General features: G+C 35.7%; 1 protein-coding gene across 3 annotated transcripts in view; it reads right to left on the bottom strand.

Annotated features, from left to right (window-relative positions):
* Nucleotides 1-664: 664 nt before the first annotated feature.
* The window catches only part of NTN4 (netrin 4), a 107409-nt gene continuing 89140 nt past the window's right edge, over nucleotides 665-18933 (bottom strand). For 2 of the 3 annotated variants that reach the window (XM_079937825.1, XM_079937823.1), the window contains 5 exons: nucleotides 17194-17407; nucleotides 16718-16833; nucleotides 10462-10530; nucleotides 7519-7689; nucleotides 665-2533 (listed from right to left, as the gene is read on the bottom strand). In XM_079937825.1, the coding sequence (XP_079793951.1) occupies nucleotides 2397-2533; nucleotides 7519-7689; nucleotides 10462-10530; nucleotides 16718-16833; nucleotides 17194-17407 (707 nt within the window). In that variant the 3' untranslated portion in view covers nucleotides 665-2396. The remainder of the gene's footprint in view (nucleotides 2534-7518; nucleotides 7690-10461; nucleotides 10531-16717; nucleotides 16834-17193; nucleotides 17408-18933) is intronic. The other variant, XM_079937824.1, reaches the window with a different exon arrangement.

The following is an 18933-nucleotide window of genomic DNA, read 5'->3' as shown; positions in this document are numbered from 1 at the left end:
GGGATCTTCCTGGACCGGGGCACGAGCCCATGTCCCCTGCATCGGCAGGCGGACTCTCAACCACTGCGCCACCAGGGAAGCCCGAGGTGCTATATTATTATAAATGTGTTTTGGGGATGGGAGCTAATACTATAAGTATTGTTCTGTCATTTTCTTCACTGAATAGTATATTGTGGGCATCTTTCTACTCTTTTAAAAAATAGACATTATTTATATTCTTCTTTTTAATGTGTAGTAGCTATTTTATATAAAGTGAAATGGAAAAGAAGGCAACCTGGCAATTTTGAAACTTAAGAAAATCCTATATCTGACATACTTAAAATATTTTTCTTGGTATGATGTACTTACCACCATGTTTTATAAGTTGCTGGTAAATGATGTCTACTAGTTAGCATTCCATCTATGAGGATGAGATAGGAATAGGTAAGAAACTAAGAGATATGCTACAGGTTATAAAAGCAGACTTCGTAAGAGTATGTATAGTATAATTCCAATTCTATAAGAGGTATGTATATGCATACAAAGTAGTCTAGCAGCATCTACACTAAACTGCTAACAGCTATTATTACGATTGTTGGAATATAGGCATTTTTTTTTCTCATTATGGTTTTCTGTATTTTCAACAGTGAACTTTTATTACTTTTTAAATTAGTTAAAAAGTAAATGTAAGGGCTTCCCTGGTGGTGCAGTGGTTGAGAGTCCGCCTGCCGATGCAGGGGACACGGGTTCGTGCCCTGGTCCGGGAGGATCCCACATGCCGCGGAGCGGCTGGGCCCGTGAGCCATGGCCGCTGAGCCTGCGCGTCCGGAGCCTGTGCTCCGCAACGGGAGAGGCCACAACAGTGAGAGGCCCACGTACCACACACACACAAAAAAAGTAAATGTAATATAAAAAAATGCAATGCATCTGATGAAAAAGTTCACGTTCAACAGCTACAGAAAGTAAACCCATCTGAATTAGCTTCCACTCCATCCCCAAACCCTAGAATATAAGAGTAGAAATACCAGGTCCTTATTTGATTTTCTTAGTTTAAGGAATTAGATTTGAGTTCCCTCATTAAGAGAAGGTAATCTTTAGCATCAGTGAAAGAGTTGATCAGGAAATGAGGCAAAAATCAGGAGATCATATTCCTTTATTACATATATGAAATATAAAAAATTAACAGAGCAATATATATATATATTTTGCAAGTCCACAGGACCTCAGGAAAAATATGTTCTGTATGTGAAGTTAATCTTATGGCACTGTGGTTCAGGTTTTATATATTCAAGTACAGAAGAAGTGATATGTATAGTGGTTATGCATGAGTACAGAAGAGAAATAATAATGAAAAACTGTAATTTGGTGAACTATCACATACATTGAGTCAAAAAATGAGTGAATAGAATGACCATATACTGTTAATAAAGACAAGGAGGAAACTGTTTCCATATTCAGGTTTAAATACTAAACACAAAAATAAAACAAATTGTGTCTACAATAATTTTTGAAGTGTATACAAGTGCATTGCAAATAAATGGGCTTTTAAAATTTAAAGTCCATTTTCTCTTTATCCAAGCATTTTCTACACTTATGACTCCTTTCTCTTAGAGTCTCTTCTTGTTCAGTTTTTTTAAAAGTTTCATCATGGCCGGTATCTGTGGAATCTAACCTCTATCCCAAAGCTGAGACTTCATGCAAACATATTCTCCTTTCAGGTTGCATCTTCACATAGTTACTCTCAAGTGTTCAAGTTTAAAGAGTACAACTTCCACTTTTTTTCCACACGTAGTGATAGTGCTTCTGTTTCAGCAGGTTTTCTTACGTGCCCTTTTCTTCTTTTTTTTTCTGTCAACGGCAGTCTCCAAACTTTCACAACACAAGTGGTAGGTAGTAAAGTGCTTTATACAATGAAATACTATATACATGTGGAGAGGTTCCATTTAACACCCCACAGACCAAAGTTCACACACATCACGCAAGAGAAGGCTCTTTTTAAGAAACACCTTTTCTGATAGTAGGGTTGGGGATTCCTTAAAATCTCATTAATTACTCCAAGTAGCACAAATGTAAGTAACATATCTGAAGATGGGAGGAGTCCTTGTTACATGCATTGCCCTTAATGGATTACTGCTAAATATCTTACTGCTATTAAAATATTCTTAATAGTTATGAATTTCAGAATCAGTCCTATAGAAAATAGGTATCGGTATTGGATTTTTCATTCCACTTTATGAAACAAACTGTATTTAAACATGGGCCCAAAAGAGATAGGGTAGACAAGGGCCATGCATTGGAACATTTCTATATATTTTGGCACTAAAAAAAATTTCCAGTTTCATCTTTGAGGTCTCCTTTCCATTAAGTTTGTGTTTTGTACATAGAGAATTGCCATTATGTGCTATACACCTTTTCTGCTACTTGCACTCTCTTTTCAAAATATCCATGACTTTTCTTCCAAGAGATGGTTTCCAGTGCTGGACAAAACTTTTCATATTCACGACTAGTTTGCCTGTTCTTACATCCTCATGTCCTGCTACAAGGTACTCCAAACCTGAAAGAGAACAAAATTAGGGACTATGTAGTATCATAGTTTAGTGAAGGGAGAGATGTGACTTTAGCAGTTTTATATATACATGGTTCACAGTTTTATAAATTCATAGTTGAAATAGGGAGTCATATGCAATAATAGCTGACACTTAGTAAATATTTATTATGTGCTAAGTGCTCTAAATGTATTATCTCATTTAATCTTGAAAATAACCCTATGAAGTAGGTATTACCTTTCTTCTTTCCTTGTTTTACAAATGAGGAAACAGAGGCTTGGCAAGATTGAGAAACAGTGTTTGCCAGTAAGCAGTGCACGCTGACTCAAGTTCAGACCTGTCTGATTGTTGAACTTTTACTCTTTCCCTCTATGGTGAAGAAGTGAGGATTCTGTGACTACTTAACATGCTGCTACAGTTCAATATTTCTTGGAGACTCACTATGTATAGTAGTGTATATTAAGGAGGATTTTATAAAAGTGAAACAATCATTTGGGAAAACGTATTGGAAGAGAGCTATGGATTATACAAAATAACACATATCTCCTATATAAAGTCAGTGTGTTTTTGGAATATAGAATGTTTGTTTGTCATACTTAAAAAAAAGATGAGACTTGACTAGTGCTGACTTTATAATTCAAAATTCTTTTCAGGCTTCAAGTAAAAATTTTGGCTAACAAACATAAGAATCCAAAAGGACAATCTCATTATCCATACATTAATAAAAAGAAATGTGATAATCTCCCTCGGTACATGTCTGTAGTAATATCAATATTAGTATTTTGAAACAATTTTCTTTAATATTATAGGGTAGAGCAAATAAGTAATTACATTTATAAAATAAAACTTTCCTATATAAGATCAAGAGACATATACTTTAAAACTCAAGTTAAGGGAAAACACAAGATGTTAAAATTCAATTGAAAATATCAATTTAAGCTCATGGTTTAATATATACAGTCTTGTTCATTCACTAAAATGGCTTTAAAAATGTCATTCCAGTGGTAATGAACACCTGTAACAAACATAATGTCTCTAATAACAGGTCTCACTAAAGACAAAACAAAACTAAACAAGGCTTCTTGAAGAAATGCTTTTTTTAGGTCCAGGGCAGGAAGATACAAGGTAAGCATGGGATTTCTTATTGTGCTAAAAAAAGCAAGGAAGCTCTCAAAGCTTAATGGGAATCATTTTAAAAGGATACAGGAACCAGCAAGGGAGGGTTATAACTCACCAAAGTTGTGATAATTTGAGCACCAAGAATGTAATAATTGTGTGTGTGTTAATATACTGAATCAACAAAAATCCACAATTCCAAAGTGATACTCAAAAAAGAGAAATCCAGAGAAAAATTAACTTGTCGTCTTGAGACAGTTGTTAAAACCATTCCTTACTTTGGAAATTGAAAATTAAAGGAAAGAATTTAGCATTTATCGTGCTTTTATAATAGGAACTATATTTCATGGTAACCTAATAGCCCAGCTTGGGAGAGAAAGTCCTCTTACAGAATAATGTTAATTGATAAATGAAGGGAATTAGGTGAAATTAGAAAAACATCATTTCTCAAAATTCTAATGAAATTATTCATTGAGGAAGGGATTGCCAATTGAATTGGTGATAAAAATCATTAAATTGAATAGTTAATGGGGAACTGGATGTTTGCTTAGTGACTAAGTAACTCATACTCATTGTTTTCTAGTCTCAAAAGGAAACCCAATGGAGAGATCAGACTGTAATCACTCCAACCCCAGAGTCAAGTTTAGCAACCCTGACGGTGGGTCATCCAGGTACTATATATCTTGTGATGTGATTTAACATGATGTGATTTAACATGAAGCACACAACAATATCTATGATGAATTCTAGACAAAATGTTTATCTTGAGTCTATCAAGCTTTTCTTTATGATTACAAGAAATATAGGAAGTAGAGAGACAAGCTAAATGACACCACAAAGAACCAACCAGACAAATATAGAAGGCAGGATAATCTACAGGACACCTGGCCTGGTTTCTTCAACAATAATAATTTCTTCAATACTAAAAAGAAACTCTGCATGAATAAAAGATACTTGAGGGACTTAAAAACTAGATACAATGTGTGATTCTGGATTGAATACTGGCAAGGACAAACCACGTCTAAAGAACATTTTGGGATCAATTGGGAAATTGGAATATGATCTGAGTATTAGAGTATATGAAAATTAAAACTGAAGGTAAAGATAATAACTGAATAAAGTAGGTTGCAGAATGAAGCATATACTTATGATTTCATTTTTGTTAAAATATATACATATATATATACGTAAGATGGATTATAAGGTATTTAAATTCTTTAAAGGGTAACCTTAGCTTCTTCATGAAAAAGAATCCCAATATTTGATTAACAGACTAGTTAAAACATAATCGTCTTAAAAAAAAAAAAAACCCAAAACATAATCATCTTGATATTGTTTGTATCATCTCTAAAATAATAAAATCCTCATTTAAAAATATGATAAACAATTTTTAGGAAACTTTCAGTGTTAAGTCTAGTATTTTAAATGAATTTACTTTGAAACTATAAATAGAACAAATATTATAGGAGTTTGCCATTACTTTGAAGTATAAATATAAATTAAACTAATAAAATGATGCTGAATAAATCCATAAATTATGGAACAGCATCATGCCAAACGTTAGCATGGAAAACAATGTTACCTGTTGTATCACTTATTAGCATTTACATTTTATCTTCCTATCTCTGCTTTTGACATCTACCTTGCTATAAGTTTTTATTTATTTATTTATTTATTTTTATTTTTTGGCTGCGTTGGGTCTTCGTTGCTGTGCGCGGGCTTTCTCTAGTTGTGGTGAGCGGGGCCTACTCTTTGTTGCGGTGCGCGGGTTTGTCATTGTGGTGCCTTCTCTTTGTTGCGGAGCACAGGCTCTAGGCACGCGGGCTGCAGTAGTTGTGGCATGCAGGCTCAGTAGTTGTGGCTCACAGGCTCTAGAGCGCAGGCTCAGTAGTTGTGGCACACGGGCTTAGTTGCTCTGCGGCATGTGGGGATCTTCCCAGCCCAGGGCTCAAACCCATGTCCCCTGCATTGGCAGGCACATTCTTAACCACTGCGCCACCAGGGAAGTCCCAACCTTGCTATAAGTTTGAGGGTGCAAAGTTTACTTTGTATCCATAGAGAAAGAAAATATTATACTTTAGTGCTAGTCTTGGTATTCTAATATATATGATTGATGAATGAGTAAATGTATGTATGAATGTAGGAATGAATGAATTTGCAGGGATGCCAATTAGATTACTCCTTTTCAAAAGTAGCGAAGGAAATGTTGGCGTGTAAAGTTTCAGAGTTTTCTTATCAGCTTTCTTTGGCCTTAGCTATTGAACTTGTAAAATGGAAAAACAAAGTGAAATGAAAGAGTGTCTGGTTTTGCTTTGGCAGGTTCTAGTCTTTTCATCAAAGTGAATAAACATGTTTTCAAGAATTCTTTGAATAATTGTGCTTATGTTTTCAATTGTGATGAGCTCAGTTGATTCTTTTACTCTATTTGGCAGAAATCTGATTAGGAAGTGTAATTCACTTCCTGGAGGGTGGCTCAGATTGTCAAAGCTTTTGTTTATAATGTCTTACTAAAAAACGGAGTGGATTTCTTTCTTTCTTTCTTTCTTTTTCTTTTGCCAAAATAGTAGAAAGTGCTTATAGAAAGAGCCCCGGGAAACAGAACTTAAATTGATGACTCCTAGTCTCCGGTATTCAAAATCCAAGATTCTGATTACTTCATTTGTTCTTTGTAAACATATTTATTTTAAAATGTCTTTAAATTTTTCCTTATTAAAATTTAGATTAATTTAAATAAAATATGAAGAGGTATAAAAGGGTGTGAGAGATTAGTCAATGGTCAAAAGTCAAGAGTTTTATATCACTGTGTAGATCGTTTAGGTTGTGGGGAATATTTTATTGATAGTTTTTCTCTCTCTTTCTCTCACTCAGTTATCTATTTCTCTCAAATTTATTAACCAAAACCCATAAATGACTTCTTAACATAACTGTGGTTTCCTGGACTTAAATTTGAAAAGAATTAGATCCAGAACACAAATTATGCACCTGTTTCAGCAGTGCCATTAAGGCACAGCTGGCAACTTCATAAACAAGGAAATACAGAAGATTAAAAAATATATTATTTGTTTTACTAGAACTTACTCTGTGGGTACTTTGTTACTATTATTTGGGTACTAATGGTAGGCCCTGGAGATAGTATGGTCAAAAATCTAAATCCCATCCTCAAATTTAATGAGGGAGACAGAAATAAGCAGCTTACGACACAGTATGAGTGTACTTGTAGAGTGAACAGATATGAATCCCATCCTTACTTGCTTGCCTCTATGTCTGCCACAATGTTTTAAAGTGCAAATTTTCCTCCACTCCAAGTTTCTCTAAGATTCTGTAGTTTTGTTGTTGTTTGTTTGTTTTTGCTGTTTCTAATTTGAAACCAAAAGGTCATTTAATGAAAAAGAAGATGATGAGAACTTGAGAGTTGTTTTCTATCCAGGAGAAACAGATGCTTCTCATGCAACAGTAAAAATGAATTCGATATTATTTGCACAGATGGAATTTTGCATTTGAACTTCCTTTTGGGAGCAAGTTCTAACCAGGGCATCATAATAGGACCTAGCTTTCCAATACAGTATTATTGGCAGATAAATTCATGAAAGTGCTTTCCTTGCTACTGACACCTGGAACCAATCTGAGACTTCTCTTTCAGGACAGAAAATATTATATTGCTGGATTTTAAAATATTTTACTTTTATAGAGCATGTGAAAGAGAAAAAATTTTTTGATGTCAGTTCAACGAATTCCATTTGGATTTTCCCTAGATCAGATGGTGAAAAGGAGAGATACTCTTGCTGAGTTTATTTAGGTTGTGGTTCAGAGAATGTAGGACAAGCAGCAAATCAGCAGAAACACGGTAGGTAACAAGCTAGAAGAGACTAATGCTCACCAGGGTTGAGGATTGGACAAGTGCAGCCTCTGTTAGTCCATGATTCTGGATATAATGTTCGTTTTCCTCGTAAAATTTTCAATTTGGTGGATTTTAAGACTTTTTTAATCTTCACATTGACCTCAGCATGAGATCCTTTATCATGAGCTGATAAAATCTTTATTTTTAGCACTGTAACAACACAATTCCAAAAGTCAAAATGCATAGAATTTCATACTATCCTTTGAACTCTGAACAACTTAAATATGCATTTCAGAGTATAATGGAAAAGTGAACCAATGATGATAATGTGGAAATTTGCTTTAAAAATCATTAGGGATTAAGAGGTACAAACTACTATGTATAAAATAGATAAGCTACAAGAATATATTGTATTGTACAACACAGGGAATATAGCCAATATTTTATAATAACTGTAAATGGAATATAACCTTTAAAAATTGTGAATGGTTAGCTGTATACCTGAAACATATAATATTGTACATTAACTGTATATACCTCAATAAAAAGAAAGAAAATCATTAGGCTCATTGATTTTGCACTGACTTCATCTCATTTATCTATATTAACTATCCTCTTCTTTCTTAACATTTTTCAACTGCTACTTCTGTCCATATCACTATGCTAAGAGAATATCAGCCATTTGCCTACTGCAAATAAATCTTAAACACATTCAGCTATCAAATCTAAATAGAAAAAAGATGCACAGGAAGTAGAATTGTTATCCTGGTTTTTATTTAGATTCTGACTATATTATACTCTTATAGCTAGCTTTGTGTAATGTTATGACAAAAAGCAAAATGTTACTGCCAGGACATATTTTACGTATTCTAAAGAGGTTAAATAATATTATTGATTACTTAATTTTCTTCCCTGGTGTAACGCAAGCTGACTGGGATTAGGAAGCTGTCCTACGTGATGGCAGAGCTCCAGTTTTCGATATGACTCCTGATTCTATTATGTTCTTCCATCTATGAAATGGATGTGGATAGGGATCAAGTAATGGGATAAATTGGGGTGGGGAAAAACATAGACCTAAGGAACACTGAATGCAACGTTCTGTATTATTAGGAGAGTTCTTACTGGCTCATCTATATCTTGGAAGATGATGGAAGATTGTGTGTAATAAAAGAACCCTATCTTGGCTGGTACCATATCCTGAGAATATGGCTGTCAGATGGCCATGTTTTCTTTATAGATTCACCAAATGCACCAAATTATAGATTCACCAAATTTTAGACGTCTAAGGGCTCTTAAGAGCTCATCTAGTCTTGTTTTATGTATGAGGAAGCAAGTTTTAAGTGAACTGCTCAAACCTGTATGCCTGATTGATTAGAGGTGGACTTTGGACTAGAACTCTGATAAGATAAATGCATGAAGGGTACATATTGTAGTAACCCCTTGCACGTAGCCAATGCTCAATAAATGTTCACTATTATTTTTCTAGCTCAGAGAGAGCAGGAACCTTATCAATTCACTATTATAACTCAATAAATATTTGCTAAAAGAATAAAAATGAATCGAGTATTTTTTCTATTAAGTCAGAGAATGGGGAGGGGGAGACCATTTTTCCCCAAGTCTGTAGGTGTATTGCACTTAATAAGACCAAGATACTTCATGACATCATTAAAAGCATTCAAGTTCTCTTAAGCAGAAAATAATACAGTTGTATTAAAAGATATCAATGTGGTTGTAAATTCAGTCAAAGAGCTACTGAATCTATTTGATAATGAAAACCAGTTGATATTTCTATTGAACTGAATGACTTTGGACTAAATTGTCATATTTTTTTGCTTTTAATAGTAAATACCTTTCCCTCTAAACTGACTTTTCTTTACTGGGCACTATGCATTTCAAAAGTTTGCTTCTATTATTTAACCAAGTTGGCAGGTGAAAGGAGGGAAATATGCACATAATTTTAGATAAGATTTATGAGGTTTTTAACATTTGTGTTTTTATCTTTTATGAGAATAAATACAATGTTATCAAGAACGTAAACATTTTGTTTCAGAAATCATGACTTAAAACTTTCTCTTCATTGTAATGCATAAATAATAAATATTGCTGTATACATTATGGAATAATAAAAAGATTCAGACTCTAGTCAATGATATGTTGGCAAGATAAGGCATCTTTAATATACTTAATAATAAACATAAAGCCATTTAGAATTTGAAGATAGTAACAGTCTTTACTTAGGGCAATGGCATTTTCCTTTGTCCATACACTGTATTTTCCTGGCATTTGGAAGGTAGAGGAGTCTAGAGTATATAGAGAGGGCAGGGAAGAGACTCAGGCAGAGAGCTTGTCTCAAGGCCTCCCCACTATATTTCCCCTTCCTTCCCTAACACTGACTGAGTATCTAGTATGTGCAAGGTAATGTGCTGTGTGCTTTTCAAAAATCTCATTTCATGGGGAAGGGGGCGTCATCCCTATTTTACAGAGGAGGAAGTCTGGAGACGTTAAGTTACCCACCCAATAAACCACAAATAAAACCCATGTAGGTCTGAGCCCAAAGCCTGAGCTTTTAATCACTGTGAAATATACAGCTTTAAACTGATTTCTGCCTAGTAGTACTACAGGATAAACTGGCTGAGAAATCATTTAAGTGGCTAGAGACTTCCCTTTTAGATTACTAATACAAGAAGCATTTATAAGAAAGGATTACGTGTCATGATTTTTTTCTTTTTCTTGTTTGCCTCTTTTCCACATAGCAGGATAACCCTGCTTTTGCTCTAAAGCCTCCTGCTCTCACCATTACATTCAACACCATCTCTATTAGAAGAATCTAGGTCAAGGCCGACTACTATGTTTACTATTATTATATAAGACTAGTGCTTTGATTTACTGTGAATGTGATAAACCAGGCCACCCATTTCCTTAAAAACTCTTCCTACTTAGTTTGAATAGATCCTTAGAAGCATTCAAGCACTTCAAACTCACCGTATGAATATTTCATTCCACAGAATGCCTTGGAGTTTCTTAACACCTGTTCCTTACACTCACATTTACCTACAGAAAGTAAATGAACATGGTGTTAGTTATTTAGAAAAAAAGTAAAACAAAACAAAACAAACAACAATCGCAAGTAAATTCAAGAAATCTTTGGAAGACTTTCAAAATGCCTTTGTACATAGTCTATAATAGCATTCTTATACTTATTTATGTACCTGTTTCCTCTCTAGACTGTGATCCTTGAGGACGATGGTTATGTCTTATTCATCTTTATATGCTTAAAGCCCAGAATGGATACGATTTTCATTCTTTTTTTTTTTTGGCCATGCTGCTCAGCTTGTGGGATTTTAGTTCCCTGACCAGGGATCAAACGCGGGCCCTTGGCAGTGAGAGCACAGAATCCTAACCACTGGACCACCAGGGAATTCCCCAGGATTTTCATTCTTACTGATTTAACAATTAGATATAATTCTACCTCTTCCCTAACCCCTCCCCTCCTACCCTCACACATTGCATTTTATAGGCACTGAGTGGCATAACAGCAGGTAACATTTACTGGGGAGCACTTACTACATGCCAGACACTATTTTAAGTCTTTTACATTTATTTACTAAGTATTTATTTATTATTTATTTACTATTTACAATAGTCTGAGATTCTAACAAATAGAAATTTGACAGGAATACAGAGATAAAAGGATGAGCAAAGAAATGTAAGAGAAAGAGGAGAGAGTGTTCATGGAAGAACCAGTTGTTCTGTTTATCCTGGGTACAGACTGAGTTGAGGATAATAGAAGGTATCATGGAGGACCTTGACTGATATGCAGTTAGGGCCTGAATTTAATTTGTTAGATAAAGGGGAATTTTCAAAGCTATCAGCTTAAAGAAGTTACATGAATTTAAAAATATATATATGAAAATTAATCTGGCATTACTGTATCAAAACTATTGGAATGGAGAAAATATGAAGGCAGGGACCAGTTAGAAACTCGTGAAATTGGTAACACACAACAGTAACTAAATTGAATACCAACTATAAGCCATAAACTTTATAAGGAATTTTATCCATATGATCTTATTTAATATTTACAGTTAGGTTATGAGATAAGTACTATTAACAAATGAAAAAAGGAAGGCTCAGAGAGGTTAATTAGCTTGTTCAAGGCAGCGTATAGCTAACAAGTAGAAAAGCCAGATTTTAAGCCTGGGTTGGGGAGAATCTGAAGCCCCCAATCTTTCCATTGTACTGTCTTTCTAAGGCAGATGGGATGTGGGTCTGAGAGGTGGCCATGGGTGTAGATAGGAAGAAATATCAAGGGATGCTGCAGAGTTAGGGTCTACAGGTCTACAAATCCTGTCACTGCATTGGATGAGGACAAGCATCCAATTTTATGAGGAAGCATAAAAATGTACTTGAAATTTTCAGCCAAGGTGACAGAGAGGATTGTAGTTTCACTAACAGAAATAGGGAAGTTAGGAGAAGGAGAGCATTTTAGGAGTGTATTACATTTTTTTTTTTTTGTAGTAATCAATAGTCTAACTTAATTATTGAAAGTTTATTGAGTAGCTCATAGAAAGGAGAAAAAGCCGAAGAACCAGAACTCTGAAAGGACAAGAAACAAGAGAGCGCCAGAGATCTATTGGGCAGTCTCTTTACGGCTTTGCCATTGGAATCATGAACTCTAATCATTTTCAGAATTTGCCACTTTCAGCTCAAGATTTAAACTCTAGGGACAGAACATCTGATTGACCTCTCTAAGACTGTATTAAATGGCGGAAGAGTGGTTCCCCAAAGAAAAACTGGGTTGAGCTACCACAGAAATAGCAAGAAAGAAGGGGAAAGGGATCTGGTCAGGCAAAAAACAACAGAGGTCTAGTACGAGGAGAATATAATGAATTAGAGATGCTGACAGACATACATGTGGAAATGAGAGTGTGATTCTGGTGAGACTAGGTAGGTAGATATGGAAAAAGGAAAATATTGACATATCGGCTCTAGCTAAAGTTTCTTGAGAAACCAGAACGAGATCTGCAAGTAGAAAATCACAGTGGAATTAAATAGTGGGAAAGATTAAATCAAAGATGCTTAAAATGAGCTGTTGTGATTTGTTAAGTAATATTGCTTATCATCTAAACAAAGCAGAGGATTGCTCATTCAGAAACTGTAGTAACCTGAGTGGACAGCTCATGGCCTTTGATGATTCCACCAAAGCAGAAGAGTATGGTAACTACCATGCATATCTTACTCCTCAACATAATGCTCTTCCCTTTGTCCTTGAGCCTATAAAAACATGAGTAGGGAGGGACAATATTGGGGTGGGGGAGTGGGAGGTACAAACTATTGGGTATAAAATAGGCTCAAGGATGTATTGTACAACATGGGGAATATAGTGAATATTTATAGTGAATATAGTAATAACTGTAAATGGAAAGTAACCTTTAAATATTGTATAAAAAGAAAAAAAATTAATAAAAAGAACATGAATAAGTCTGTTACTTGAAGACCTTTCCTTGGCTGCTTTCCAATACTCCCTTTTCATATGCTAAGAAATCAGACATTAAAATTTGCTTTTGAATAAATCTTTTTTTGATTAGGCTTCAGCCCAGATGTGTTTTCTTAAAAGAAATTTGGAAGAAGAGGAAAACCTATTTAGTTATACTGGGTTGTTAGAACGTTTCAAAAAAAAGTATTGCTTACAGTTCTCTGGTACTAGTTAAAGCCAGTTTTGTTGGACAGGAAGTGAAATTTTACATCTGATGCTCTCTACCCCACAAGAAGTGGTAGAAATTAAGAGTATCTTGGTATAGTGCATTATATTCCTAGTTATGGAAACTTATGGCAGGTAAATAGGTATGTAGGCACATAGATTTGAAAATGAACCACAGTGCTTAGAAAACTGATTATCACTTTTCTGTTGAAAAAGGTACGCAGGGGCACTATTTTATACTCATTGGGAATACTGCTGTAGCAGGAGACTGAACAGTCTCTTCCTCAATCCGGAGCTCATCCAGATGAATTTCAGAGACTCTCTGGGGACATCATAGACCTAACAGCTGTTATGGATGTGAGAGTCCGGAGTTAGTCTGATGCCAGCACCGTTATGTGCTTCATTAGTGTGCTGCCAGCTCCCTCCCTAGTAACATGACGATTGGCTTAATGAATGTCTTATGGCACTAGAACCTTGATTTTTACAGATTTGGCTTGGCAGACAAAGTTGGAGAATTCTGAAAACAATTGTGTTAGAAAAAGAGAAGAAATCTTTCAAAAGTGGTTATTAAAGTTAACATCATAGAATTCAGACTACGTAGCATTAAGGTACAAAATTAATGGGAAAGATTTTTCCTTTTCAAATGCTAAAAAAGATAAATATGACAATTTCATATTACCTTATCTTTCCCACCTTCTTTCCTGTTGTGAATTAAAATGAAACCAATTAGGAAAATGATCATAAGATTATGTTAAGTGAAAAAAAACCCATGATATGGAATTGCAGATACCAAGTGTTTCTATAACTTGAGTTCTTGATTCTTGAAAGGTCCATAAATTCTCTATGAGAAGGTGTTAAAACTGTGGTTTCTTACTCTGCTTCAGCCACACTGGCCTCCTTGCTGTTCCCTAAATAAGTCAGGCCTAGTCTCACCTCAGGTTTCTGTACTTGCTGTATCTTCTGCCTAAACTCTCTTTCCTCTGTTATCTGTATAGCTCACTCCCTTACCTTCCTCAGGTTTTTTTCTCAAAAGTCCTTTCATAGGACTTTTCTGATCACCCCATTTAAAAGTATGTCCCTCTCAAGTATTTCTTATCCCACATCCCTGCTTTATTTGTCTATTATATTAAACATCATTAAATATTTACTTGTTTCTTAGCTGTCTTCCTCTGCATGAATGTGAACTCCTTGGAGACTGCGGTTTTTGTCTGTTCAGTTACTAGATTTACAGCACTGGCACGTAGTATGAGTATTCAATAAATATTTGTCAAATGAATGAGTCTATAAAGCATTCCTACAAATTAGTAAGAAAATTACAAATAGGAAATTCACAGAAAAAGAAACCATGAAAAATTACTAATCAGGAAAATGCAATTAAAATGACAAGATCCCATTTCACACCCATCAGATTGGCAAAAATTTAGAGGTTTGATAACATCAGTTTTAGAAGTCCAATAAATATTGAATGAATTAAACTGTGCCTGAGTTATTAACGAGTTAGAATACTGCTTGGCCCCTTGTATGTGCTATATAGACATTTGTTAAATAAGTACAAAGTACTTATTTGTGAGGATGTGGAACAACAGGGTGTCATACTTTGCTGGTGGAATGGAAATTTATGCAACCACTTGAGAGAGCTATTTGGCAATAAATGGTAAATTTGACAATAAGCACACTGTGACCCAACAGTGTCTAGATTGTACCCCAGAACAAGGGTCAGCAAACATTTTCTATAATGGAACAGATAATAAATATTTTAGGCTTTGTGGCCATGGGGAAAAATTAAAGATTTTATGTAGGTACTTATATAACCATTTAAAATAACTTATATAACCATTTAAACCTTAGAGCAGGCAGCTTAGCCTGTAGAAAAGTAGATGGCAGGCCACATTTGGCCTGAGGGCTGTAGTTTGCCAGCCCCTGATCTAGTGAAACTCCTTCTCAAGTACACAATATAACACATATAAGAGAACATTCATGGTAGCATTATATATAATAGTGGAAAATTGGAAATTGGAAATAACCTAAATGGCAAACAATGGGAGAATACAGAGTGTTGTATTCATATAATAGAATGGATAAATCTAAAAAAAGTACACATTTAACTAAAAAAAAAAAAAATTCAAAGGGTAGGTAAGTTATCATGTACATGATATTTTTAAAACATTACATAAATATATAAATATATTAATTATATACTATTTTATATATATATATAGTAAAATAGTAAAAATGTGAAAGTGGATGATGAACACCAAAATTCACGTTAGTGGTTATTCTGTGGAGTAAGGAAGGCTAGTCAACTTGTAGATTGGTACATCAGGGGCTTCAAATGCATCTGTAGAATTTAAATGAAAATATGAGGCAATTATGGCAAAATCAAGATTTCATAACACTAGAAGGTGTTCATATGGGTGTTCATATCACATTTTTGGTGTTTGTCGTGTTTAATAATAAAAAATATTTTAATGTTATTTTAAGTTTTATTTGGATGATTTGGTGAGCACTTTACAACCAAATGCTGACAACAAGATTTCTTGTCCACATTTGTATTTGTGACGTGATTTAAGTTGATGCTAAATAGAACCACTTGAGTTTCTATGAGAAAAGAATAGAGATAGGATGAACACAGAAATTATGTGTTCACGCCAGTATCACAGCCTGCTCCTCAAATGACAGAACACGTAAACATCACAGGAAAATTAAATCAGAATAAAGAGGAGTATAGACTTGATAAACTCAAGGAATCATATTTATGTAGTAAACAGTGTTTTGGCTTCAGTAAAAATCATTTTTCATATTCAGTTAATGTTAATTTGAATTTTATTAGTTTTATTTGGCTTATATTTAGTTTGTAAAATTATTTTTGTTTTATAGTTGGTTAAAAGCTTTAAACATAAGGAGTTCACAGCTAGCTTTTGCTTTGTACTGAGTTACATACACTAGGTCTGTAAGAATGTTTTTCCTTTAAATGAATCTGTACATTTCCATTGAGTTAGCTCTCAGCTGTGTAAAACAGTATGTTTTAGAGAGAGGAAGGGACTTCCCTGGCGGTCCAGTGGTTAAGATTTCGTCTTCCAATGCAGAGGGCGTGGGTTTAATCCCTGGTCAGGGAGCTAAGATCCCACATGCGTCATGGCCAAAAAACCAAAACATAAAACCGAAGCAATATTGTAACAAATTCAATAAAGACTTTAAAAATGGTCCACAGCAAAAAAAAAAGAAAAATCTTACCAAAGTATTAACAGTGGGATAGTGAGATTTGGAGGGTTTTTTTTACTGTGATATTCTGCATTTTCCAAATTTTCTGTACTAATTACATGTTATTCTAACAATCAGAAAATAAACAAAAGCTTGTTAAATACCATTTAGCTATGTTTAAGAGTTTTATACTTATGGGGGTCACTACTTTGTTAACCTTAGAACTAGAGTTCCCCTTGTAAGATCCAAAATCTGTTCTCTGGTTTGTCATGAATCACTGTTACTCAAGACCAGACCCGGAAATATGACTAGACGCAGTAATATCTATTGTCTCACCTGAATGTCGAAGTGCAGAAAATCCTTGCTCATCCTCCCACTCCCAAGTTGGTTCACTCTTATTGTGCATGGAATGGAAGTTAGGAATTTCATGATGCCAGTCTATGTCTGTGCTGCTAATAAAATAGAAAATGATGAAGAACTTATTAAGGAATTTCTTAGAACTTGAATGAAATGAATGTATTTCTAGAGATTTAAACCTTATTAGCTACCTTCCCATCCTTTCACTTTTCAGAAATAGTGTTGTAAAGGGCTTATTGTTAAAAAGAATAATTTATTTTACAGAATGAACCAGGCCATCTCTAGAATCTTGCAAGAACAAATTACTTGACTCTGCACTTTAACAAAAATTTTTTAAAGAGATGTGCAAATACATCTTTGTCCACTAGCGGCATGCAACGTTTTCCAAATCACTACCAGATCTTCAAAAGAATCTGAAAGACACAGAGGTGAGAACAAGAGCCATGCACATTCACCTGCTGATGCAGTCTCCTGTGAGAGGGTCGCAGCTCCCTGCACAGTCACAAGGCCTGCAGCCATAGGCTCCGAAGCCCCAGTATCCCACCATACACCTGTCGCAATGTGGCCCTGCCACCCCCGGCTTGCAAGGGCAGTCACCGTTGCTGGGGTCACAGAAGGTCACTGAGCTGAAAGGAAGGACAGCTGATCCAACTGGATGACAGGAACACACTACAACAGAGAGGACACACAAGGACCAATGAGTAACCAGATTATCTGTGGAGATTAGGCCCAGCCATCCCAAACTGGCTTCCCTTTACCACACAGCATATCTCTGAGGCTCCTCCTTTACCCACTTGGTGTATGCTCAATGAATGAAAGCTAATTAAATGACAGATAAGAAGATATCATCAGAAAAGCACATCTGCTGCTAAACCACCTAATTTATCCTAAAATTAAAGGCATTAAATATGAATGGCTTTTGTTTGGGGTGATGAGAATGAATCAGCAAAGAAAACAAAGAAGGAGCAGTTAGTGAGAAAGGAAAAAATTCATGAGCGCATGGTGTTCTGGAAGCCAAACAAAGTTTCAAGGAGGTGGACTGACATCAACTGTGTTAAATGCTGACAGGTCCAAGAAGATGAGGAACAGGAATGGGTCACTGTACTTGACAGCATGAAGACCACCGGTGTCCTTGGCAGGAACGGTTTCAGTGTAACAGTGAGTGGCGAACCTCACTGAAGAAAACTCAGGAGAGAATGGGAATAGAGTAATCTGAGCAAGAGAACAGACAGCTCTGTTGTGAGCTTTTCTATAAGGGCACAGAAATGTGGTGGTAGCTAATACCGAATGGATATATGAACTGAAGTGAAGGTTTGAATTTTTGTCTGTTTTGATTGTTTTAAGATAGGGGAAATTACAGCATGTTTGATGTTGATGGAAATCCAGTAGAAAGGGAAAAATTGATGAGTAGAAGAGAGATGGGAGAATTTTTAAAGGGATACTTGAGTGAGGAAAAAAAGGATGGGATTTGGTGTAGAAGAGGAGGTGTTGGACTTGGGTAGGAGCATGATTAGTTCATAGTAATAGGACAGAAGGCAGAGCATATGGATACAAATGCAGGGAAGTGAATAAATGCAGTGGTGGGAGCCGGTGGGATTTTTCTTCTGATTGCTTGCTTTTTGTTTTCGGCTGCGCTGGGTCTTTGTTGCTGTGCCCGGGCTTTCTCTAGTTGCAGCAAGTGGGGGCTACTCTTCGTTGCGGTGTGCGGACTTCTCATTGCAGTGGCTTCTCGTTGCGGAGCACGGGCTCAGTAGTTGCAGCATGAAGGCTCTAGAGCATGCAGGCTTCAGTAGTTGTGGCACATGGGCTCAATAGTTGCAGTGCGTGGGCTCAGTAGTTGTGGTGCACGGGCTTAGTTGCCCCGCAGCAATGTGGGATCTTCCCAGACCAGGGATTGAACCCGTGTCCCCTGCATTGGCAGGCAGATTCTTAACCACTGTACCACCAGGGAAGTCCCCTGATTGCTTGTATTTTCTGGATGAAATAGAAAGCAAGGTCATCAGGTGAGAGAGATGATGAAGAATGGGAGTGGGAGAGTGAATGAGACACTTAGGAAGTGAAGTATAATTGCCAGCAGCATAAAGGCCACCTTTTGAGGTTAGTAGTCATCAATTTATAGTGACCCCAGATAAAATGATAGGTTGTTTCTCCAACCCTATACAAGTGGGAGAGTTCAGGTTTGGTATAGGAAGAAA

The sequence above is a fragment of the Stenella coeruleoalba genome (genome assembly GCF_951394435.1).
Source record: "Stenella coeruleoalba genome assembly, chromosome: 11".
NCBI lineage: Eukaryota > Metazoa > Chordata > Mammalia > Artiodactyla > Delphinidae > Stenella > Stenella coeruleoalba.
The sequence above is the reverse complement of the archived record's forward strand: the minus strand, read 5'-3'. Positions and strand labels throughout refer to the sequence as shown.